The sequence below is a fragment of the Marmota flaviventris genome, chromosome 16, assembly GCF_047511675.1.
Source record: "Marmota flaviventris isolate mMarFla1 chromosome 16, mMarFla1.hap1, whole genome shotgun sequence".
In the NCBI taxonomy this organism is placed as follows: Eukaryota; Metazoa; Chordata; class Mammalia; order Rodentia; family Sciuridae; genus Marmota; species Marmota flaviventris.
In genome coordinates this window covers 38,090,473-38,116,154 of record NC_092513.1, presented here as the reverse complement: position 1 = coordinate 38,116,154, position 25,682 = coordinate 38,090,473, and the positions used below count along the sequence as shown (strand labels likewise).

The 25,682-nt window shown below is 36.1% G+C and overlaps 1 protein-coding gene across 1 annotated transcript in view; it reads left to right on the top strand.

The window, feature by feature from the left end:
- Asxl3 (ASXL transcriptional regulator 3) overlaps positions 1 to 25,682 on the top strand; it is a 137,703-nt gene that overhangs the window by 57,790 nt on the left and 54,231 nt on the right. Inside the window, exons 5-7 of the mRNA XM_027935757.2 lie at positions 6,122 to 6,239; positions 7,198 to 7,317; positions 19,458 to 19,621. Coding sequence (XP_027791558.2) covers positions 6,122 to 6,239; positions 7,198 to 7,317; positions 19,458 to 19,621 — 402 coding nt within the window. The remainder of the gene's footprint in view (positions 1 to 6,121; positions 6,240 to 7,197; positions 7,318 to 19,457; positions 19,622 to 25,682) is intronic.

The following is a 25,682-nucleotide window of genomic DNA, read 5'->3' as shown; positions in this document are numbered from 1 at the left end:
ATCTTGTATTCTTATATTTTGAAGCATTATGAGACTTGGAGAATTCTGCAGGCAGAGGGCTTACCATAATGACTGAGCAGAAGGAATCAAGATATATTGTATGCAGTGGAGCAAGGATACTGAGTGTGCTTATGGCCTGAGTGGGTGCTGAACAGTTAGACAGCCGTGGTGGATTTGTTAAGACCTTGCCCAGGAAGCCTGCCTCTCTAGATAGAAGAGCCCAGGTGTCTAGGTCTTATGTTTAGGGGAGTCCTGGAGGTGGATCATAAGGTGCATGGTTGATGTCCAGGTGGAATGTAGTTTCAATTGCTCCCTGTGAAGACCTCTAAAGTCCCCACTAGTGCAGCCCTAAGAATCTCACAGGAGGCCACTTGCCTCCCAGAAGGTTCAGATGCCATAAGTATGATGGAACTAGTTAAAACAAATTTGCCTTTATTTTTACTCCTCATTCTCAGTGCTGGTGCGTGGGGAACCTAGAAAGAAAAGAGGAGGAAATGGGGGGTGAGAAAAATCAGGAATCTCTTTCCTAATAAAGTTTCTGATCTGAGGTATAGGCATAGTCTAGGGAGTGGAGAGGGAAGCTTTTTATTTGACTCTGTCTTTTCAGACTTGAAAATGAGACTGTAGAAATACTCAAAGATGATGCAAGAAACTATACATTTTACATAAAATATTCTTCAGGAATGGGCCATAGAATTGGTCAGAGTATTTTGAACAGAATATTAGAAGAAAAAAGTTAATTGTTGATTATTCCATGCTGATTTCAGTCTTGTAGATAAAGCACTTATGGATTTTTGAGAGATAAATGAGGGCTTTTCTATTTTGATAAACTTATTTTTGAGAATTTTCATTTCAATTCAGTAAATGTTTACTGAGCACCTAATACATCGCAGGCATTCTTCTGTATATTTGGTGCATGTCAGTGAAAAAAAGCAAAGAAATCCCTGTCTTTTGTAGGGTCTACCTTCCAGGATGGGGAAAATGATATTTTACAGTGTACTAGAAGGTGATACGTCCTTGGGAAAAAATAAAGCACAGTCGGTGGTGGAGATGGAGATACAGTGGGAATGTGTTCTGAGCAGAGCCTTCAAGTATGTGAGGAAATGAGCCGCCCAGGTTTCTGAGGGAAGAGTGTATCAGCCAGAGAGAAGAGTTAATGTAAAGGGTATACGTATGCCTGATATAGAAGGGACAGCTCAAAATGATCGAGAATTACCAAGACACTTGTCTGATGTGTGAGATGCCATGCATTTCATACAATATAGCCTTTGCATATAAAACAAGTAAATGAATAAAGGCAAATAGCAGGTGTTGGTTGGAGGATAGCCCAGGCTTCCTGTTTTCTGTGCCTTATCTCCATCTTTGGGTGGAAGGGCAAATATGGTGATGTCAAGCTGTGGGGAAAGGACCAGATTCACAGGGCTGTCTTTGCAAGGAACCTATGTCCACTGTTCTGGGACATCTGGGCAGCCATCCTGAGAGTAGTTCTTCACTGTCTCTGTAAATTTCCTAGTCCTCGTTCACAGCCACTCTGGTTTTCATTTCATTCCCTGAACCACCAAAGACCTGTCCTGCTAGGGGTCTGGTCATTGCTTCATTTACTGATGATAGATATCACAATGTTCATATGACTGGGTTCTTCTTGTTGCTTGGGTCTCATTATCTTTGTCACCACCAGAATGGCCTCTTCTGACCTCCTAATCCAGGTTAGTTCACCTATTCCCACACCCCACTCTGCTATCTTTACTTTTTCTGGCATAATATTCTTAGTACTGGTGTGTGTGTGTGCGCGCGCGCGCGCGTGTGTGAAATTATTTTGCTTATTATGCATTTCCTTGTCAGTCCTTCATGAAAATATAAAATAATTAAAATAAAATTTTGTTATGTTCAGTACTATGAATCAGCAGTGCTTACATGGTAGTTCAGCAGAAGAAATCCTCAAAAAATCATTTTATTTTTGTAGCATGGATAAATTATAGAAATGTCAAAACAGCATATATTGAGTATTTACTTTGTGCTATAAATTGTGCTAAAATACTATTCTGTAGCTTTCTTGTTTGAAGCATCTTGCCCACACTTTTGTCAAGGGTTTTTAGGGACATTTGTCCAACTCAGTTACCCAGTATTATAAAGCTAGTTAGTTAAGTCTTTCTTTGCCTCTGTAACCTTGTAACCATTGTACCACACAGCCATTAAGAGAGCTCTGCAGGGGTTGGTGTTGTAGCTCAATGGTAGTACGCTTGCCTAGTATGTGTGAGGCACTGAGTTCAATTCTCAGCACCACATATAAATAAATAAAATAAAGGTCCACCAACAAATGAAAAAAAAGTTCTGCTGAGTCCCCAGTTTCTCTGCATATCAGCACCTTAGAAGACCTATATTAGCCAGTATCTATACTTGGTAGTTTATTTTAATACTTACATTGTGCAGACTTGTTTATTTTGATGGTGGGGAGTGGTATTTAGTAAAAAATCAAAAGTGGCTGCCCTTAGACTGAATTTGGCCCATAGTTATCTGTGTTTGTCTGATAACATGGTTTCAAAACCGGAAAGCTCATCTAAAAATCTAGACAGCAACAGCTCATTCTGATGGGGGGGTGGGGTGTTCTTGCCCACTGCAGCCTCTTCCGTTCTCACCTGCAGGTCACCCTGGCCCCAAAGGGATTCCATGTTTTTTAAGATGATTTTGAAAAAGAGATATGCAGCATGTTTGAGTAGTTGATGTTCATGAAGTTGAAAGCGTAGTTACATGAAAAAAACAAAACAAAACAAAACAAACAAACAACCAAGAAGCCTCTACACAGCCAGCCCTCTTTACTTGGAGGATGCACACTCCACTCCAAGAGACCAGGAGCCTCATAGCCTCGTAGACAGAAGTACCTGAGTGTTCTTGAGAAGGGTCACCCAGGAGGTCCCAGGCATATCTCAATGGAGGTGACCTTGGTTTTCTCCCTCAGTCAATATTCTGATATGCTTGGAAGGAACCTCTGAGCCACATCCCCAGCCCTATTTTGTATTTTGTTTAGAGATAGGGTCTCACTGAGTTACTTAGCACCTCACATTTTGCTGAGGCCAGCTTTGAACTCGAGATCCTCCTGTCTCAGCCTCCCTAGCTGCTGGCATTATAGGCCTGCACCACCATGCCCAAGTGAATGTTGGCATGTCAAGTGAATCTTGCTTCCAGGAAAGTGAGCTAGACTCCTAAAAACGACCACAGATTCACTCTAACATGACTGTGAGTCTAGAATGCAAAATGAAGATGCCCCTTTCCTATTCTGATGACTGAGCTCTGACCTGCCTGAGTTTGCTGAACTCCCTGTGCTTCACTGTTGTCACTAGTGTCAGAATAAGAGACACTTCCGAGCTTCCGCTTATTTAAGCCCCTACAAATATCATTTAGGAATAATAAATTTAGTGTTTATTTGTCAGAGATAAAACAAAAATATGCATGAATACTTTTAATATATTTAGAATACTAATTTTTGTTACATGATGGTCATTTGGTTTTTGTCCATATAAGCAATTGGTGTTGCATGTCAGAATTAAAAAAAAAATATTGTGTTGAGAAATATTGCTTGAATTTTGTAAGTATGAAGTACATATTCAGAAAACAAATCATGCAGATGGGCAATGGTTAGCAATTTCTTTTATCCTGTCAGACCTTAAAATTTAAAATTTTTCCTTTTATGGGAAAGGCAGTGGAGCACAACAGACACTAGTATGGCAATTTGTAAATCAATGGATGTGTAACTGATGTGATTCTGCAATCTGTGTATGGGGTGAAGGTGGGAGTTCATAACCCACTTGAATCAAAGTGTGGAATATGATATGTCAAGAAATTTGTAATGTTTTGAACAACCCACAATAAAAAATTAAAAAATAAAAAAATAAAAAAAATAAAATAAAATTTTTCCTTTTTTTATTCTTTTTAAATTTTTTTCTATCATGATTTATTTCTGCTAAGTTTTTTATATTAGAATCCTTTCAGCTCTAGAAATTGAGTCCAAATTTTCATTATTTCATTTATTATTTACCACAAGTCCTTCAAAAAGGCATATCATCTTTGATTTTTTTTCTTGGGGGAGGGTTACTGGGAATTGAAATCAGGGACACTGGACTGCTGAGCCATGTCCCCCGCCCTATTTTGTATTTTTTTTAGAGATAGGGTCTCACTGAGTTACTTAGCACCTCACTTTTTGCTGAGGCTGGCTTTGAACTTGAGATCCTTCTGTCTCAGCCTCCCTAGCTGCTGGGATTATAGGCCTGCACCACTATGCCCAGCCCATCTTTGATATTTGATTGTAGATTCTAGACCTTTAGTTTGTTTCTCTCGTTTTTTCAAAATTTATCTAAAATAAATTCTGTGACTTCACATGTATATATACACACATACACACATGCACACTGAATATTTTTTAGTGCATAATATTTTGCCAAGAGAAATAGTTGAATAATCTGTAATGCATGACTTCTAAAAATTTACTCCTGTTTGTACTTTTGTGAAATCTTACATTGTGAAGAAAGGTGGACTTAATTATAATTTAAATCACTGTGTTACCTCATTTGGTTACATTATTGGATTGTTAGGTTAATGTTTATAAAGTGCTTTGAGTTCTTATACAGGACTAGAGAGATGTATGCAAGTATGTGCACAATTTATGTGCAATTATGTATACTCCTTGGAAGAAAGAGTAAATGTCTTAAATATTTTATAGCACATATGCTCTCATTTGCCATATTATTGACAGCAGGCTAAAGGTGAGAAGGATAGCATCTTATTAATCTTTATACCTCTTGTCCCCCCACAGCGCCTGATACTTTTTAAAAGCTCTGTAAGCATAAGAATCAAAGGGAACATGTCTTGTGTAATCATCAGTATCTGCGTCATTTATGATAGATTGTCCCAGCCTTTCTTTCTCATCTGGCTTTAACTCTTGTCTGAATATGCCTTCTCTCATTTATGTGGCATTTAAGTTTTCACTTCTGTAATTACTTGATTGCTAAATCTTATGGTCAACAAGTTGAACATTTAGCTAATACCCTGAGCAAATAACCTGACATGGTTTTTGACAGCAAGGGAATATACAGTCGATGCAGTATTTCAGGAAATTCTGACAACTGTTAGTCAGAGATCATTAATCAAGTAACTGAGATGTTGTAAAATTGGTAGAAATTGCACAGAAATCAGGAATAAAAAGGCTTCATACCGTCTGTGGCCAGCCTTTTAACCTTTCGAGGAGTCTTAGCATTCCTGTTAACTGTGAATTTAATGTTTCTTCCGCTTCATGTGCTTAAGACACCCTCCCCTTTTTTTTTATTACAGGTAATTTTCTGCATAAAGCGATCAGTTAGATAAAGCTGTATTTCAAAACTTTTAAATGTCTTTTATTACGTTATCATGACCATGGTCGATCATTTAGGAAACACAAAGCACTCCCATTTGGACAGATTTATTCTCATATCTTTTTTTTTCCCCTGGATTTGCCAGAACCCCGTCCTGTTCGTGTTCTGAAGGTTAATGCCCAAAGTCAAGCAGACAGAAGCCAAATGCTGCAAGGTTTCCAAGATTAGGACTGATTCCCTTCACAGAAATAAATGATTCCTGCCATGTTCAGTGATTTTGTGCAGCGCTCCCCACGGCTGAGTGAATGCATCAATACTGTAGTTCTTACATGCTGTACATACTGATGACACTCGGTGTTAACTGATTGAGCCGTGCACTGGAGACGACGCACCTGCAAGAGGAGTGCAGACACATATATTTTTATCCTGGTTTTGAAATATTTATTTTACATTTATTTTACGTGGGAGTCATAGTTTCAAATTCCATGGGCTCTCAAGCCACACTGCTAAGGTAGAACACACCGTTAAGTACTGCTTTATTGTCAGAATTATACTGAAATGGTCTCAGGTTTATACCCTTTGCCACAGCCCAATTTTATGCTTTTGAGGGAAAATTATATGAAGGTGTCTATTAAGAATCCTGACAAATTAGGGGCTCTGTGGAATGTAAGTCTCATAAGAGGTTTGAGCTAATGATGGGCAAGTGGATCATTTAATTCAATTATGAAGAATCATTTTGGCTACATTTTTATGTTATATTTTATTATCATGTTTTATAGGCTTTGAGGCAGCAGCAGAAAAGAAGAAATGGAGTCTCAATGATGGTAAACAAGACTGTTCCTCGTGTTGTTTTGACACCATTAAAGGTGTCTGATGAGCAGTCGGATCCGCCTTCAGGTAAAGAGCTAAAATATTGTATGCTTGGCCAGTTTCTTCTCAGAAGAGACTTTCTCACTGAGAGAGATGTCATGTTTTGTTGTTTTTTTTTTAACTGAATAATACTAACACTTGAGGTTTGGTTTAATTTTTTTTCACATCTTTGACTCTGCAGTGATTCAAAAAATATAGAGTCCTACCCAGTTTAAAAAAAAATATATAAGAAATGAAGTCATCATGAAATGACTTCATTTGCTATTGTCAGTAGATGTGAGGAAATAACTGGTGAATCTAGGTGGATTTTGTTGCTGCTTTGGCTTTTGACTGCTGAACTTTAATGGTGAAGCACATGCTGATTTGAAACACTAGCAAAAGCAGTTCTGCCATGAGTGTGATTTTGTTTTTCAATCCTCTCCTGCAAAATCTGGAATCCTTTATTAGTTTTGTGTTCTAGTAACATTCTTCTTACCTCGGTGCGGCCCTGACCTTTCCTTCCAATTTACCTCTTGTCATTTTCTCAGCTGTATACCATTGTATTTATTATTCTATTAATGTTTGCATTTTCTGTCCCTGCTTCAACATAAAGTTATTCATAAAGGTCTGATCTCTCTTTTTCTTCAGGAATCCCCTCTTCCCTCATCATTCCGTCTCTGTTTTGTCTCATCTTTCACTGGCATCGTACTGTTCAAGATTATTCATGGATTTTTACAAAAGATTAGACTATTTTAAAAGCTATCAGATCAGTAACTGAGTTTTTGATTCTGCTATTAAGCCATCTGTTCTTGCTTTTGGTCCTGTTTGATTGATTTATTGGGCTTTTCTCTCTTTATCCAGTAAGGGAATCAGATTGTGGCCAAAGGTACTATATTAACTCTTAGAAAGAAAGATTGTATCTATGGTTCCTAAAACAATTTTAGATTTTTCTTTTCAAGGACAGCAAGAGGAAGATAATGGCATAATAACTATTTCCTTTTTTTAGGATCCGAATCTAAAAATGGTGAAGCAGACAGTTCAGATAAAGAAATGAAACATGGGCAAAAATCTCCCACTGGAAAACAAACGAATCAACACTTAAAACGATTAAAAAAGTCTGGTTTAGGTGAGTGATCGATAGATTAACATGTTATATTTTAGAGATGTATGTCTTTTCACATAAGTTATGGAGCATTCCAAAAACTTTTTTAAGTGGCCAAACAAGGAAATTAAAATATCCTTCCATCTATGTAAACCAAAAAAAAAAAAAAAAGAAAAGAAAAAGTAAAAAGAAAGAAATATTATAGTTATAATGGAATGGTCCTCAGCTTATAACTGAATTTGTGAATGGCATTATTAGATTAGGCAGAGGTAAAAATAACCAACTTAAAATATGCATTCAAATAATTATCTTTCTAGTTGTAACTTTATCTAATGAGTAATATTTTGTCCATGTAACTGGGTTTCCTTGTATTATTTGCTTTATGGGTGAAAATGCCACTCTTACAAAGGCTTCTTGAATTGGATAATGCATTGTCTTTGGGGTCTGCTGCAGGAAAGCTGTTCTGCTTTGATTTCTGTCTGTGCTGCTTGAAATATTTAGTAGCGTGTGTCTGAATGGTGAGCATGGCTGAGAAACATGGCACAGTCCCTGGGTCTGGCTAGGGGGCACCACGTTTTTCTCCCAAATAGTTCCTTTCTAATAACCCTTCACCAGGGACCCCACTGCAGCTTCCAGAAGCATTAGAATTAAAAAGACAAAAATAAATGCATCCTGGTCTGTATATTATAATTCTTAATCACCACGTCTTGTTCAATGACCTGGACCTGATGGCTTCATTCAAGTCTTTTGGTTATTTCACTTGTGAATAGGATTAATGATAGTAACCTGGATCATTATGATATTTTTGTAAAATGGTTAGTAGAAACTATGAATGTACTGACCTGGACTTAATTACTGGTTCTGCCTCTTACCTTTTTCACAACTTAGGAACTTTCTTATTTGCAGAGTTTATCTTTTTGTATCATTCAAGTGAGATTTTTAACAGATTTATTTATTTTTGGTAAAGTTTTTTTTTTCTTTCTTTTCTGTTGCCTCCTATATGCCAGGCATCTTCTTAAATTCTGGGAACATGCTTTGAATAAAAAGCCTTTTAATATAATTTATATATCCAGGAAAGTAGAATTTATTTTTATTTAAGTTCTTTAAATACAGCATAATTACCTACTTTACATTATTTCTAAGGCTAAATAATTACACAGTTATTATCTAACCCCAGATATGTACTTATGTATAACCACATGCACATGTACTCAGACTTGATTTTTTTCTTGTCTTCTGGGTGTTGTAAACAGCACCTGAAATGGAAAACAACAGCGGGAGAATGACAGAGAATGTACTGAAAAGTACATAAATGCCCCAAACAAAACCATGTTGCCACACACAAAGTGATTAAAAGATCAGTGACCTTTATTTAGAAATGCCTGCTGTCAATTTCAGTAAAGTCAATGCCATGCGACGAAGTGAGAAAATTCAAGGCACAGCCTCCCCCTCCCCCCAATTTACTTAGCTAACTTCAGGGCTGAAGTCAAAAGGACAGTTTGCCACTCTGTGTCATCAGGATCCTCCGGGGCTCCAGGCTTTAGTCAGGATAGCTTCCATTCTACTTGGAGACATCTTGAAATCCATATTCAAGCAGATAGAAGATCAGAATTCTTTCTCTTAACTCTGTTTACATTAGAGTCAAGCCTGCTCCTAGACAATCCTACAACCACTAAACATTTTATCGGTTCAGATTTGTGCTGGCAGAGTATTTTGGCTGACTTCTGAGCAACTTAAAAGAGTAATAAGGGGGCTACCAGGGTCATTTTTAAAATTAATTAATTATTAATTTTTTAAATTTATGTATGACAGTGGAATGTATTACAATTCTTCTTACACAAATAGAGTAGTTTTTCATATCTCTGGTTGTATACACAGTATATTCACACCAATTTATATCTTCATACCTGTACTTTGGATGACAATGATCATCACATTCCACCATCATTAATAACTCCATGCCCCCGCCATTCCCCTCCAACCCCCCTCTGCCCTACCTAGAGTTCATCTATTCCTCCCATGCTCCCGCTCCCTATCCCATTAAGAATCAGCCTCCTTATAGCAAAGAAAATATTTGGCATTTGTTTTTTTTGGATTGGCTAACTTCATTTAACATTATCTTCTCTAACTCCATCCATTTACCTGCAAAATGCCATGATTCTATATTCTCTTTTATTGCTGAGTAATATTCTATTGTGTATATATGCCCCATTTTTTTAATCCATTCATCTATTGAAGGGCATCTAGGTTAGTTCCACAGTTTTGCTATTGTGTGCTGCTGTAAACATTGATGTGGTTGTGTCCCTGTAGTATGCTGTTTTTAAGTACTTTGGGTATAGACCGAGGAGAGGGATAGCTGGTTCAAATGGTGGTTCCATTCCCAATTTTCCAAGAAATCTCCATACTGCTTTCCATATTGGCTGCACCAATTTGCACTCCCACCAGCAGTGTATGAGTATACCTTTTTCTCCACATCCTCACCAACACTTATTATTGTTTGTATGCATAATTGCTGCCATTCTGACTGGAGTGAGATGAAATCTCTTCTCAGAAAAATAAACAATCTGTGAGGTGATAGAGAGCCTACATCTTGGGAGAAAATCTTTACCCGTCACACTCCAGATAGAGCACTAATCTCTAGGGTATATAAAGAACTCAAAAAGCTAAACATCAAAAAAAAAAATCAATCAATAAATGGGCCAAGGACCTGAAGAGACACCTCTCTGAAGATGATGTACAATCAATCAACAAATACATTTAAAAATGTTCATCATCATTAACTAGGGTCATTTTTAACTTGCTTTGTGTTAGAGTACAAATAGGAGAAATAACAAATCTACTTCAGTGCAGGAAGGGAGAAGGGAAATCACTTTCACTGGTCACATTTAATACTGTGGTCTAGACATTTTGATATGTTATTTCAGTTAAATCTTTCTTTAGTTTTGTATAGAAGAGTGATTTCCATTTTATAGATAAAGAGACTGAGGCCCAGAAGGGTTAAGAAGGTTGCTCATAAATGGCACAGCTAACATACAAGCCAAGGCATATCTATCCCCAAAGTCCCAGCCATTCATCTTGGATGGAATCCAAATGTCAAATCATCCAGCCTGTATTTTGCCCATGTAGGAACCACCGAGAAGCACCCAGCTCTGTAATGTCATGAGGAGTTTACCTGGTGTTGACAGTGCAGGTGCTGGAGGTATAGATTTCTGTGTCCTTTGTGATAACAGGGACACGAAACGGTGGGATCTGAGATAAGTCAATTAGGGTAGAAACCTGTCCAAAACAAACGGCAGGTGATTACTGGGAAGGACTGCAGCTGACAGCCTAACCTGGCAAGCAGTGGAACAGAGTGGCCTATTTTGTGCCATTGCGGTCAGAAGTGCTTATTAAGCTACCAATTTATGCCCTGCAGTATAAAATGAAAAAAAAGAAAACTGGGAGAAAGGACCTTAAATATAACTGTTCCCAGACAGTTGTGATATTCTTGATGGTCTATTAGAATCAGGATGTTTAGTTCCCTATAAGGCATCTTTGTGAACATTCTGCTCTCTCTTTGCCATTAAGTTGTTAGCTCCTTGGAAACAGTGACCTTCCTATGGATCTTTGCAGTCCTTACTGTACCCATTATATCCCTCCTGTTTAATATTTTCTGAATAAGTTTTGAATGAATGAATAATTCAGATTTACTGAATTTCATTCAATCTGGATGAAAGATGCATCTAGTCTTATGTCTCCTTGGATAAAAATGCCTCTGTGTATTTGGGGAAGGTCATTCTTTGTGAGGCCCTGTGTAGCTGTTGAACCAGTGCACAGGAAAGATCCCACCCCTCAGCCCATAGCCAGTCAAATGGCAGTAGCTGGCTCTTCCTCATCTGATTCTCCCACTTAAATCCCATGTCTAATTCAAATAGTATCTGAAGTGTGGTTTTAACTTTGCTTGCCTCCTTTTGGTAGGCGTAGCTCTAGATAGGTACTAACTTGTGGAAAACATTCTGAAATGAAAACAAATGCCACAAGTCTGTTATAATTTGAGAGTTCTGAAACAACATCCAATCAAAATTGAACTTCAGAGTATAAGTCTAAATTGTCATTGTTATTGTGAGATTTCCCTAATAGGAAACAAAACAACAATAACAACAAAAATACTTCTAATCCTCCCCCAAGTGCTTCCTCTTGATATCTGGAAACCACTTAATTTGTCAAATTGTAGGATAGTCAACCTGTTTACTTGGCTCTTGGAATTGAATGAGTGAGCTTGTGTGGTTAAGCACACAGTGGAACCCTGTGTTTTCCTGAGGACTTAATAGGGGACCCACCATAGCCCTTCCCACACACTTTCATATGCCCACTTTCCCTGGAGAGGATTCCCAGCTACACAATTTAAAAAATTACTATTACTATTATTATTAGTAGTAGTAATAATAACCAGCTACACAATTTAAAAAAAATAGTACTAGTAGTAGTAGTAATAATAACAGCAACAACTACAATGACTTTCCTCAGCCATTGTAATTCTGATGGTAATCTTGGTGTTCATATGAGAATTAAGTCATTCAGCATGAGAACCCACTGCTCTTGATGTAGGCATTTCCTTCCTTTACTCTCTGCCAAGGTTATGTGTGAAAACTGAGTATTTCCCTGAGGAGCGCTCTGATAAATACACTTGGTAATGTGGGATGAGTGAGTCCAGCTGAAAAAAATAATTCTAAATAGTGTTTCTCTGATGATGATGATATAATCAAACAAAAAATTGGTCTGTCCCTCTCCTTTTTCTGAGTCAAGCATGGTAGAAAACACAGTTCCAATATGCATAAAACCAAATTCTAACCATGTCTACAGGGGTTCTTTTATTATCACAGGCCACTAAACATTAGTCTACCAAATAACCGGAGCAGAAACCTCATCTGATGAGATGCAGGATAGGTGTGGCTGCAAATGATGTTGAAAATACAGATTTTTTTCTTGCCTAATCAGTATTTTCAATGTTCTCTGTTCTTGTCTTTGCAAAGGATAAAACTTATTATTTTAAGGCCTCCCCTATGGAGTTTTCTGATAAAACCTTAATACTTTATCATGTCACTGTCTTTATATCACTAAGAGCATGGATTTGTGAACATTTCAAAAAAAGTTTCTTAGTGATGCACTGCCTTATCACTTGCTTCATATGTTTGCAATTATTTAGCTTTATGTTTAGAGCAGTTTTTAAGTTCACAATAAAATTGAGCTGGTTTACAGAGACCCCCAAGCCCCTATTCCCCCCCACACACACATACAATCTTCACCTCTATTGACATTCTGTGCCTCATGGTTGTATGTGTTATTATAGTTGGTCAACCTCCATTGACACATCTTCATCCCAATGGTTTATTTAGGGTTCACCCTTGTTGTGTATATTCTTTGGGTTATCACAAACAGAAGGTGACTTTGCCATTGTTTTAATAATTATTTTAATAATGGCAAAGTCACCTTCATACAGAAGAATTCATTGGCCTAAATATCCTCTGTGCTTTGTTTATCCCTTTCTTTCTTGTTTTGTATTTCTTTTTCTAACATTTTCCCCTAAAAGTTCCTTGGTTTCAGGGTCATGAATCTAAATTAGTTTTTAATTATATTTCTTCCCACCGAATAACACCCGATAAAAAGTGCTTGCTAAGCAAACCCAAGCTGCTGAGGGATGTCTCTGAGGGGGGATTTAATACTGTCCTCATTGAGCCCAACTGAAATTCATTCATATAGTTACATGAACATATTTGGATTCATATATTTGTAGTAAAGAGTTACTAACTATTCTGTTTTTTTAAATGGTTACACCTTCTTTAAATAAATCAGTACAGAATAGTATGAATGAAATTTGAACAATACTCCTATACCCTCTCATCTAATATTATTCTCTGTGTTTTATAAGCATCAATATTTCTTAATGTGCACACATAGCCAGATCTTACTTTACACCATTATTTTATTCCACTTTAATTAGAAGTACTAAATTTAATTAATTTTAGGCTAATTAAGAAACAGAAGTAAAACAAAAAGACCAAAATTGTTAAATATTTGCCCCAGGATATAGTCATATGTCTCCAAAGATAATAAAAGTAGGAAAAATAAATAGGAATGATTCTCTGCTAATTATTCATTTCAATTTTGGGCAATATATTATAAAAGGGAAATAATTGTCTTTACAGTCTCACTACTTCCATGTTTTTGTTATATTATTTTTTAAACATCAAGGCAGGTCCCTCAGAAAACACAGCAAGTCCCAGTTTTGTCCATTTTGAAGAGTCTTTATTTAGCCAGTTGGTCTGCTCCCCACAGGACCTATCACTGCCTCTGCGAGGAACAGCCCTGAGCCTGAGCATTTTAGGATATTTAAAGGTAAAAAATTCATCTGGGTTGATGTAGCTGCAAGAAAGCTTGTACAGAAGCTGAATTGGGCAGTTAGCAAGACAATGCAATGGGTACATTGGCATTTCCCACAGGACTTTCCAGGTTGGCAGAGCAGCAAGCAAGCAGAAGGGAAGTGGAGGTCAAAATGACTCTGTTCAGTGCAAGTTAGAAAATGGTTACTCATGTCTAGACAATCAATCTCTGACAAGGTACATTGCCCAAGAAAAATGGAAACCAAAGAGTACAATTGTATAAGAATTGCTACTTTGTGTTGTCAAGTATGTTATGCTAGGTAACTATTAATGGGCACAGAGGTGGGGCTTTCCCATGGGAGAAGCATTTCTTACATGATATGGCGTCTCAAAGTAAAATGGAATGTGTTTGGTCATTGGCCATTTAGTCTGGCCCATAATAGGTGGATAACATTCGTATTTTATTGGTTTAACCTTAATGGCCATAGGTTGTTTTTTTTTTTTTTTTTTTTTTTTTTTTTAAAAAAAAAAACCCTCGTACTATGTTTTAATGGATTCAGTGCTCCATTCCTATTGTTTATGATACAATTTTTGTCTTCTTTTTTCCTTATTCTTTATGTTGAAAGCCCATTTTCCTCTCCCTCTGCGTTTGAGCTCTGTTTCAGAGACATTTCTCTCCATTTTCCCTGAGACAATAAAGAACCTCTTGGTTTTCAATCTGGCCTGTGTTTGGGCATTTCCTTTTGTCTGCCTGGTCTGCCTGACATTGTGCTCCTTTTTTCTCCTCCTCCTCTTCCTCCTCCTCCTCCTCCTTTTTGATGCATAATTTCTATGCTTATTCCCTTCTGGAAATATTAACAACAGAATACACTTGATCAATAAGTGCTCCAAAGACTAAATATTCCAGAGAATACTTAGTGGTTCTGAGACCAGATTGGGGGTTTCAGACCCCACCCCACCCCCTTCGAGAATAGCAGAGAATTAGCCTAACCCTGATTGGGTACAGACCCCATGATTTTTATCATGAGACCAACCGTTTTGTATAGCCTAGATACTTAGCTTGCAGGTCAGCCACTGGGGCTTCTCCTCTTTCCCTCACCCTGCCTCTGATACTTCAGACCTCTAGGCTGAATGTCTGGGAATTCAACACTGAAATGGCTACATCTTTTTCCTTCTCTGGGCACTGTAGGGAGATATGAAGTACCAGCTTTAATGAGATAAGACAATCATATATAATTGGATTGTTCTTAAGCCAATTAAGAGTACATGTGTAAGGATAATTAAAATGGAATTAAACATCCTCTGTGGTAACACATTTGGTTCAGCTGCTTTGTCTTTGTTCCAACATTCTAAAACATATTTTTGCTTAGGTAGACATCTTTGAAATAGATCTTCTATTGGCTTTGTCATGAAAGACGTGACTGTCTGATGCTTCCTTTTTTTCTATGATGTTCTTCAAAGATTTTGAAGCATACTACATAGTAACAGTATGGGTCCTACTTCTCACATTGCTTGACATGGAATATTTTTCAGAATTCTTTACCTTTAAAAAAAAATTTTCCCAATGTTCCCCTCCAGTCAGAGACACTCTCTATAAATTACCTGAATACTTTTATATGAGACTATTTAGACTATGTAATAGAATTAAACAAACTCCCTTTTTGGTTTCCCAGCATTTCTTTAGCTCTTGTCTCTTCCTCAGTTGCTGAAAAAAGAAAGATCTTCGAAATTCTCTCTGTGATGATGTAGGGTTTTTATTTTAAATTGTGAAATATTTCAAAAATACAGATGCTAAGAAAATGACCCACCAATATACCTATCAACTTGACTAAAAAATGTTAGATTTTTTTTAATTCAACTTCCAAAAATTTTTGTGTTGAGATTGATGATTCTATTTTCTCATATAGTACTTATTTTGGAATAATGATTATAATGATTTTATAGAGTGAAATGAGAAACTTGTTTCTTTCCCTCTTCTCTGAAATCTATGCTATAAAGTAGTGGAAGAGCTTCAGAGAGGAGGTACAGAAAGAGAGTCCCCAGGCCCACATCTCTAGTACCTTTTTAATTTGTGGTTTGTGTATATGTGCTAAGGGTTGCTTGCTGATCCATTTAAGAATTTTTTTTTAACAGATGCATTCATATTTTCTATTTTTAAACTGTGGAAATTCGTAAACTTAAAATAATTTATTGCTCTACAAATGTACTGACAAAAGTCAGAGTATTATATTGTGCTCTATAGGTCTGTTTTTAATTACATATACCTTTTAAATCTGTGTTATATCCAGTATTATGTTCTTTTAAAAATTCCTGCACATAATCATGCCATCTCTAACTAGGAATATCAATTTTCATTAGTTTAATTTAAAAAAGAAACAGTCTGTTTCTGTTATTGACTATCTTTGTTCTTTTCTGTTTCATGAGTGTCTACTATTATACTTTTTATCTCTCCCTTCGTGAGTGTTTATTCTTTGGTTGATTTATTAAGTTCATGACTTAGATAACCCTTGAATTATCAATCTTTTTCCCCTATCCTTTAATATGTGCAATTTACCTTTAAAGCCAGTTGAGGAACATTTTACATATTTTTGTCATTATCCCTTAAGTTTCTATTACTATATTCCCTCCTTAACTTGTGAAGTACTTACAAGTATGCAGTTGAATATCCAAATGTGCAGTAGATGTGTCGAACTTTGAAGAGTTGCTATCTTTACATTATGATACGTAACTTTATTTCTCTCTGGACAGAGAGATGAGGTTTTATATTAACTCTTCAGTGTTTGTTAAGACTCATAATGGTGATTTATTTTTTTCTTACTATTTCTTGAGTTCTGAAAAACAATTGAGTTCTCTAAAGGCTCTGTGCAGTGTTCTTTGTTAAATTCACTGGTACAAGAGTTATAATTGAGTTGTAAAAGCCCCCCATGTTTGTAAGATTATTTTTAAAGCTGAGCCATCAGTTTTTAGTAATATATGTTAAGATTCCCTTTTAGATTTTGACTTCAGTTTCCTTGCAGTTCTCTCACTTTTACGTTTTGAGGCTGTCACATTTAAATGGATGCAGGTTCAAGGTCATGATATGTTTCTAGTGAATCATTTTTTATACATTTATACAATGACTGTTCTCATCCCCAATAATGTTTTCTATATTTGTTTATCTTTCCGATGTTAATCTTGTGTTATTTTGTTGTTGTTGTAGTTGTTTGGAATTTTTTATTTGTATTTCTTAGTTTATTTCCTAATTTTTATTCTTTCCACGTAATTTTTGTTTTGAGCCTATCTCTCAGAAGCAGCATGTACCTGAATTTTATTAAGTCTGACATAAAAATCAAATCACATTTATCATGATTATGCTGGAATTTTATTTTTTTCTCTTTTGATGCCTACCTTTTGATTTACTAAGTTTTCCTTCCATCCATTTATTTGGAGGATATAGTTTTCTTCTTTCTATGTTACATGTAAAAAAAAAAATTAGTTCATATGTATCTTGTTCTCAATGTCAGTGTTTTGTAGTGCTCTCATTTGAGTCATATCTTCCCACTTTGCATGCAAAATTACTGTGAAGCATTTTATTTCCACATTGTCTTAACTCATCTGTCATTGGTATTATTTTTTACAATTAGTGTTTGGAGCAATCCATACCTATTATACTTATTGTCTTTTAGTTTACTATTGCTTCTGCAGCCCTGTCATTCCTTCCTTGATAGAATTTCTTTATTTGGCAAGAAGATCCACTAGTGGTTATTTCAGCAAGTTTCTCAAAGGACTAGAATTCAATTTTGGGCACTGAAAATGTCCTTATTTCATTGCCAATTTTTGAGAGACAGTTGCAGATGAAATTCTACATTGTCATTTGTTTTCTCTTGGCCCTTTGAAGATATTCCAGTGTCTTCTGTTATTTATTCATAAAGTTTCTATCTTATTGTCATTTCTCTAGAGATAATGTATCTTTTCTTCCAAATGGTTTTTAGATATTCCTTTTTATTTTTGATGTTTGGACATTTCAACCTATCAGTTACAGGAATGGAAATGGGCATTTATCGTTCTTGAGATTAAGTGTGTTGCTTTTTCTGAGAACTCATATTTTAAAATATCTCATTCATTAACTAACTATTCAAATTTTGCCTCTCTGCAATATTCTGTTTTTTTCTTTCTGAAACTCCCATAGATATGCATTGTGACTACTTATCCATTCTCTGTATTGCTGCCCTATTCTAAATTGACTCATCATTTAATTTAATTGTATCTTTGCGTACTGGCGAGTGAACCAAAGGCTAGCATTTGTTCTACCAATAAGCTATATCTTCAGCCATTTTTATTTTTTTAACTTGTTCAATTAAATTTGTTTATTGCATTATTTTTATGTTCTAGCCTTTTTATTATTTTGAGAGAGGGCTTCAATGAATTTCCCACTATGTCCTGGAACATGAGATCCTCCTGTCTCAGCCTTAAAAAGAGCTGGGATCACTAGGGTGTGCCACCACACCCTGATGACTTATCATATTTATACTACATTCTAGATATTTTCTTCAGTGCTTTATCATGATATTCAATAATTATTTCCTGCTGTGTCCACTGAATATTTGTGTTAAGTTCTAAAAGCTAAATTTCATTTCTGGAAGTTCTGTTTAAGATATGACTATTCTTTTTATCATATAGTGTTCTGTTTATCCTTTTTAAAAATATTTCTTGTTTAATTTTTTAAAACACAAGATTAATAAGCTTTCTCAGTGAAGGGTTAGAGGGCAAATACTGCACGTTTTTCAGACCATTGTATCTGTTACAACTCTGCAGTTCTGTATTATAGTGCAAAGCAGACCTAGACAGTATATAAATAACTGGGCATGATTATATTCTAGCAAAAGTGTATTTATCAAAACAGGCATTGGACTAGCAGTAGCCCATGGATCATAAGTTGCTGACCTGTGATTTAAAACATGCTGTTTATAATCACAGGTGAGCAGATCTCTTAGCTCAAGTAACTAAGCATAGTCATTCTTTTCCTCAGTGTGTCAGCTGACTGTCCCTTATGGTGAGTCATTTTGTAGTTTGTTATGATTTTGAGTTGTGAACTCTGCACGTGGTTTTCTGTTGGACATGAGTGTGCCTTGAGTTGCGAAATTATCCTTCAGAGCTCATTTGTGTTTCAGACCTTGCAGCTAATATTTTTATCAAGATTTGCTTTGTAAATTATCGCCTTCAGAAATACACTGGATAGCAATTTTCTGAAATAACCCAGTATTTAGTGTACTACTTGAAACACGGTGAACACACAGCTACTATTGTTGCCATTTTCTCTGTTAAAATGAACAACATCTGGCTGGGGATGTAGCTCAGTGGAGCATTTGCCTAGTGTGCTCGAAGTTTGGTCTCCAGCACCACTAAAAATAAAAATGAACATAAAGTTAACAGCATTTTTGTTTCGTTGTCATCATGGATTCTCAGTCTTACAGAACTTATATCAATTGTAGTTGTTATCATTTATGCTTCCAAAGTTTCTAAAATTCTGATTAATTAAAAGTTCCTCAATAAAATGTTTCTTTATTGGGACATCCTTTGAGTTAAAAAAAAAAAAAAATTAGAAGACACTGAATGAAATGTTTCTTATGGAAATTACGGCTTGCCAGTGCCAGACAAACATAATTAAAGGAGCTTTGTAGATTTCTCTTCTTAAAAATATCGTTTTCAAAGGGATGGAATTAAACATATGATTGAATATATATGTTCAATATATACGTATATGTGTGTGCATGTGTATTTTCCTCAATCTGTAGTAAATTCCTACCTCTTGCTTGTTCATCACAGGACACTTGAAATGGACCAAAGCTGAGGACATTGACATAGAAACCCCAGGATCTATTCTTGTCAACACTAACTTGAGGGCATTAATAAATAAACATACGTTTGCTTCCTTACCTCAGCATTTTCAGCAATACCTCCTGCTTTTGCTTCCAGAAGTGGATAGGCAGGTAAGTAGAAGTTTTAGACATTTGATATCAGTCACTAGTCACATTATGAAGTGGCAGGTCTGTTCTCAGAGATGACTGATATCTCAATGGTCTATTTTGTAATAATGTAGTATATATATATAATTTATTTATATCTACTTATTTATTGCTGTCATTGGCTTAGTTGTTTAATCTGCCAAGAATAGAACCATATTTTTGTTCTTAATAGTGAGCCAGTTCTCATTTTAAAATGCAGTGTACTGCGGTAGAGTGAAAACTATAGACCTCCACCCTGGGAAGGGAAAGCAAAGAAATCAAACATTCCACTATCAAATAAATCTTTGAAGTAGCTGCTCCTTTGCCTGGAGGGAATATTGAAATTCAGTAATAAAAAGCCAGGGTTTCTAAGAAATTATGTAAATGTTTTTATTCTAAACTCTTTCCAAAAGGCATTTAAAATTTATGTTTGCATTTGCTTTCTGAGAGTCTATCATCATGAATATGATTGCCTATAAATAATCACCTTTTATCTTTCTTTTTAGTGTAACTGGAAATGCTCTAAGTATATTTTTGAAAAGCTTCTAAAAATAAGGAAATACAAATATAGGCCCGTAATAGCAGGCATCAATCATCTTGTAAAGCCATTTCCTTAGGAAAGCAAAGGGAAAAAATTTTTCATCACATAAACTTTTATTAAGTTTCACAGAAATTATTGAGTGGTATCTTGAAACATTCTTCTGTTATTCTCATTTCATTAAATTCTGATGCTGTTTATTGTTTCCATTTGATGGACTTAATTAATAGATGTGTATTTATGAATTTGTAGTTTGAAATGATAGGTACATTCATGGGCAGATTTCCATATTACCTTATAGAAGTTTTCTTAGGTTTTTATTTGTTTCTGTTTTCTATTATCTTACCCATCTCCTTTCATAATATTTAAATATGATAAGCAATAGTTTGTTACAGTTCCCATGAATCTCTTTGGTGGTGATTGTTGTTCGTATTAAGAAAAATATTATTTTGATTTCCAGATACATTTTCATTTGGGAGTTTGCCTTCACTCAACAAAAATTTACTTACCATTCACTGTGAATATATTTCATGTGCTTTGGGAAAATAGAAAGATAGTATATGCTTAATGAGCGGTTATGGAATTAATGATTGAATATACTCCAGTTGGATGCATACACTTTTTTTGTGAATAACTAAAACATGAAGTAGAGACAGATAAGCTTAGAGGAAAAAGACAAAAATGAATTGCATTTTTTTTTTTTTTGGTACTGGGGATTGAACCCAGGAGTGCTTAAACACTGAGCCACATCCTCGGCCCTTTTGCAATTTTATTTAGAGTCAGGGTCTTGCTGAATTGCTTAGGGCCTTGCTAATTTGCTAAGGCTGGCTTTAAACTCATAATTCTCCTGCCTCAGTCTACCAAGTCTCTGGGATTACAAGCCTGCACACTGTGTCACCCTGCAGTGAGTCACGATTTTTATGCAAAGGGAAAAATCAAGAGACAAATTCAAAATCCTTGAATTGAATATTGATGTACACATAGAATATGAATAAAGTAGGTGAAAAAGTACCAAGAAAGGCCCAAAGATATAAACGTCAAAAGCTAATTTGGCAGGGGTTCTGGAATGTAGGAAGAACAGAACAAATGTTTCTGGAAACACATTGGGAGTAGATTTTGGAAGAGTCTTGAGTTTGAAGCTGGAATCCGAACTGTACTCCCCTAGTGTCTGCTGTAAGAAGCCACTGAGGGCCTTTGGGTAGAGCTCTAATGTCACCAGAGCGTTGCTTGGCCAGACAGTATTCTGGCAGTACTGAGAGGCGGGGTTGTGATGGAAAGAATAGCTGGTAAGCAGTATTAGTTATTTCCGAAAGTGGCACACGACGGCCTTTGGGGGATTGGCCTTGAAATTACAGAGGAGGAGAATGCAGTCATCAGCCTCATTGTCACTGTCACTGTCACCACTCCTCTTTCTAGCAGTTTTTTTTTTTTTTAATTATTATTTTTGGTCCTGGAGACTGAACTCAGGGAGCTTTCCAACTGAGTTACATCTCCAGTCATTTTTATTTTTTATTTTGAGATGGGTTCTCACTGAATTCCTAAGGGTGGCCTCAAACCTGTGATCTTCTAGTCTCCCGAGTAGCGGGGATTACAGGCCTGGGCCACCACAGCTAGCCTCCTGGCAGTGTTACAGTTTTCTTAACCATTTTAAATTTTTTATTCCTATAGCTTTATTGAGGTAAAATTGAAGTACAATAAAATGCAGAGTTTTACATTTTGTTAAATAACCCTTGAAGCAAGATAAAAGGAGGAGTCATTGTTGATTCTCTGGTTACGAGCATGCTTGAGAATAGGTTCAGATGTCTAGAAAAACTTTTTGAGAGGATTGACTTCTTAGCTTAATATCTTGTTTTGAGTTTTGTCTCCGGCCCCGGGAATAGGGTTTGGCATATACAAGGTGTTCAGTAAATATTTTTGGAATGAAGAAATGACATACTGTCCTAGGTTTAGCCAACCATTCAGTAACTCAGGAGGCCAGAATCCAAGCCTAATATTTTATTCAAGCTGTAGCAGTTTATGTGACTCAGTATTTCTCTAGTTGCTCTGAGAAATACACACAAATAAGGCATAATTCCTATCCTCAAATAACATTTAGTCCTTTGGGAAATTACTTATTTATTCAAGAAATATTTACAGAGCATGTATTGCATGCTGTTTGCTTTGCTAAATACAGAGGATACAAGAAAGGATCTTGGGGAGGACTAACAGAGGAGAAAGGCAATCTCATACTGAAATATGGTACACTTGGGAAAAGTGGGAAAGAAGGTTAATTACTAGGTAGGTCTATACCCAAGTTCATATAAGATGAGGCTAAATTACATAAATGTTAGAATAGAAGTATGAAGAAAGTCCTCTGACAGCACAGATGTAACCTGAATGTAGTACTAGAGAGGATTTTATGATAGAGATGATGTTTAAGTTGAACCTGGAACTTCTTCAAGCCAAAGGAAAGAGATTTACACAGGGAGGCATGGCATTTCCAAAGACCCGTTGCTTATTGTCCTCATTGATGCAGTAGGTTTGTAGGACTAGAATAGTCCACAGGAGAGTGGTGGGATACCTTGTTGAGGAGATTGTTCTATAACCTCAAGGACCTGCTTCCAGTCGGCCACGTATTTTGAACCTTTTCTGAAACCACTAGGTTCCATCAAAGGGTTTGCAAATGAGAAGTGTCATGCATAGAATAATTTAAACAAATATTTTAGTGTCTGGACAGAGGGGAGGGCAAGAGAATACAAAGAATAAATAAATAAAATATAGTTGTTATTTTCCCTAAGGGAGCCAGTAGCCCTGTGAATGATGGATTGGAAAGGCAGAAAGATAAGGCACTGGGAGATGGAGAAGAGACAGTCTCAGTAGCTGGGATAAGAGATAAAGGTCTGACCTTGTACATTGGCCTTGAAAATAAAAAGAATGAATTCCAAATGTATTTTCAACTCAGAATTAGTAGGAATGAGTGACAGATTGCCTATAGTATGGGGTTAAAGGTGTGGAAGGCAACTGAAGATTTTATCTAGGGGGATTGGGAAGGACCAAGGCTCTGTGGCATTTGAAAACAAGAAGTTCAGAGCTCATTCTCTCTCCCCTACTTCCTCTCTGCCTCTACTCATCTCTCTCCATCTTTTCTTGAGGACTGTTTGTCTTAATTATGTTTTTTCTCTTTTAAATATTTTTTTAATTGTCAATGGTCCTTTACTTTGTTTTTATTTATATGTGGAGCTGAGAATCCAACCCAGTGTCTCACACATGCTAGGCAAGTGCTCCTCCACTGAGCTACATCCCCAACAGGGAGGATTGTAGCGCTCTCTCTCTCTCTTTTTTACTTCTAGTTGTTTTATAACATTGTTACATCTAGTTCTATACTTTATATTACTGTTCATGAATTATATTGCAAGTAACAGAAAATCTAACTCAAACTGACTTTCAACATAAATGGGATTTATTAGCTCAGGTAAGTAGAAGACAGAGGTTAAGGTGTAGTTTTGGTTATTAGTCCTGGCATTCAATTATTATGAAGGACCCATTTAATTATCATTCAAATAGTTAATTTTAAAAAAAATCTACCTTCTTATTGGCAGTATTCTAAACCTGACTCCCTTTGTGATGGTATGGCTAACTGAATTTAAAAAAAAAAAAAGGATAATTGCCTCTTGGTTCGTGTGCATGGGGAGAACATATCTTTCCCAATATTTTAAACTAAAGACCTAAGATTCACACTGATAGTGCTGCTGAGATCACATGACCATTTCTTAAGCAGTGACTCCAGCCAAGGTAATGGAATATGCAACTTGGCTTAAGCCAGCGAGGCCTGCTCCTGGAGTGAAAGGGTATAATTATAGTTAGAGTTCAGAAATGTATTAAAAATCTGATATCTAGGAAGTTTTATTGTTAGAGGATATATGATTGATGGGGTATAGATGCTTTTTAGGCAACTAATAGTACCCGCTGAAGTGGGGTGGAAACTGAGTTTGGTTTTTAACATGTTGGCTTGAGATAATGTCTATTGAATGAAATGTCCAGAAAATTATGTTGTATTTAGGTTTGAAAACTGGAGAAGATCATATTCATGATAAAACGTATATAGATTATTATATCAGCCATGGATTTGATGAGATTGTCTTTACAGAGGAACACATATATTAAGAAAGAGTATGAGAAGCAGCCGGGGAACAGAGAGAAAATAGCAAATCCATGGGAGACCACCAATGTGGAGAGCATATACAGATTTGGGTTTCCCCCCTTCAGTCTTTGCTTTCCTCCAGAAACAAACCTATGGATGAAATCCTACAACAGGATGACCTGTGCCCTCCGTTGTCTTTTTTTCTCTTTTTAATTTTGAAATAGTTATAAACTTTTAGAAAATTTTATGGTACATTCAAGATGTTTCCAGTATAATGGTTCAGTCTTCCTCCCAACAATATATTTTGACTTTAGGGTATATGTCTACAAATAAGGACATTCTCTTATATAAAATAACAGTGATAATTACTATCAGATCCTTAGACTATATGCAAATTTAGCCAGTGGTCACAATAATATCATTTAGCAACAAGATCTAGAAAAGAATTTGTCTTATTGTTTCTGGTTTCCCACCTTCTCCTTCTAGAATAGTTCTCTTGTCTTTCATGACCATGACAATTTTGAAGATTATAAGTCAGTTTGAACTTCATGATATTTCCTTTTGCTAGTCTTTCAGATTATGCACCTTTGGGAGGGGTACAATAAATGATATCGTATTCTTGTCCTTGCATCCAGTTTGGTGGCACTCAGTTTTGATCTGTTCAATAATAAGGTTGTTCATTTCATCTTTCAATTTAAGGTGTATCTGTCAAGCTTCTCCAGTATAAACTTGCTGCTTTCTTCTTAGCAATTAAACAGTATTTGATGAGGAAATCTTTTTAACTGTGTAAATAGCCTGCTTCTCTTCAAAGTTTCCACTTATTAATTTACTTATACCTGTACGACTTCATTGTTTCCTTTTTAAGATAGGGGTTTTTATGCTTACAATGTCCACCATTTGTTCCTGGGCAGCACATTGAAGCTGTTTCTGTGTCCTCTGACATGGCTCCACGATTCTTTGAGCGTATCCTTACTTTAAAGCACATCAAGATGTACTGAATTCATCTTGTACATTCCTGGCACCAGTGTAGGAATTAACCCTTTCTCCAAGAAGCTCTGGTTCCCTTTAGTGCAGGATGGAATTTATAGTCTCATGAAGGGTGTGTTCTTTGCTGTTTTGGTGTTGCTGCTCTTGGATCTAGTTCAGAGTTTTGGGTGGAAAAATACACACACACACACACTCACCCAAGAGTACTACATTGTGCATGTGTGTGTGAAGACCTCCTTACCGAGGAATCTTGGTGACAAGGAAAATTATGTTGAAGAAAGAGGCCAAGCCTAATATATAAACATTACACAATTTTTATCTTATATTTATTTCTACATATAGTTTTCTGTCTTGTAAATCATGAATTAGTACCAATGCCTTCAATTCTAATCTAATACTTT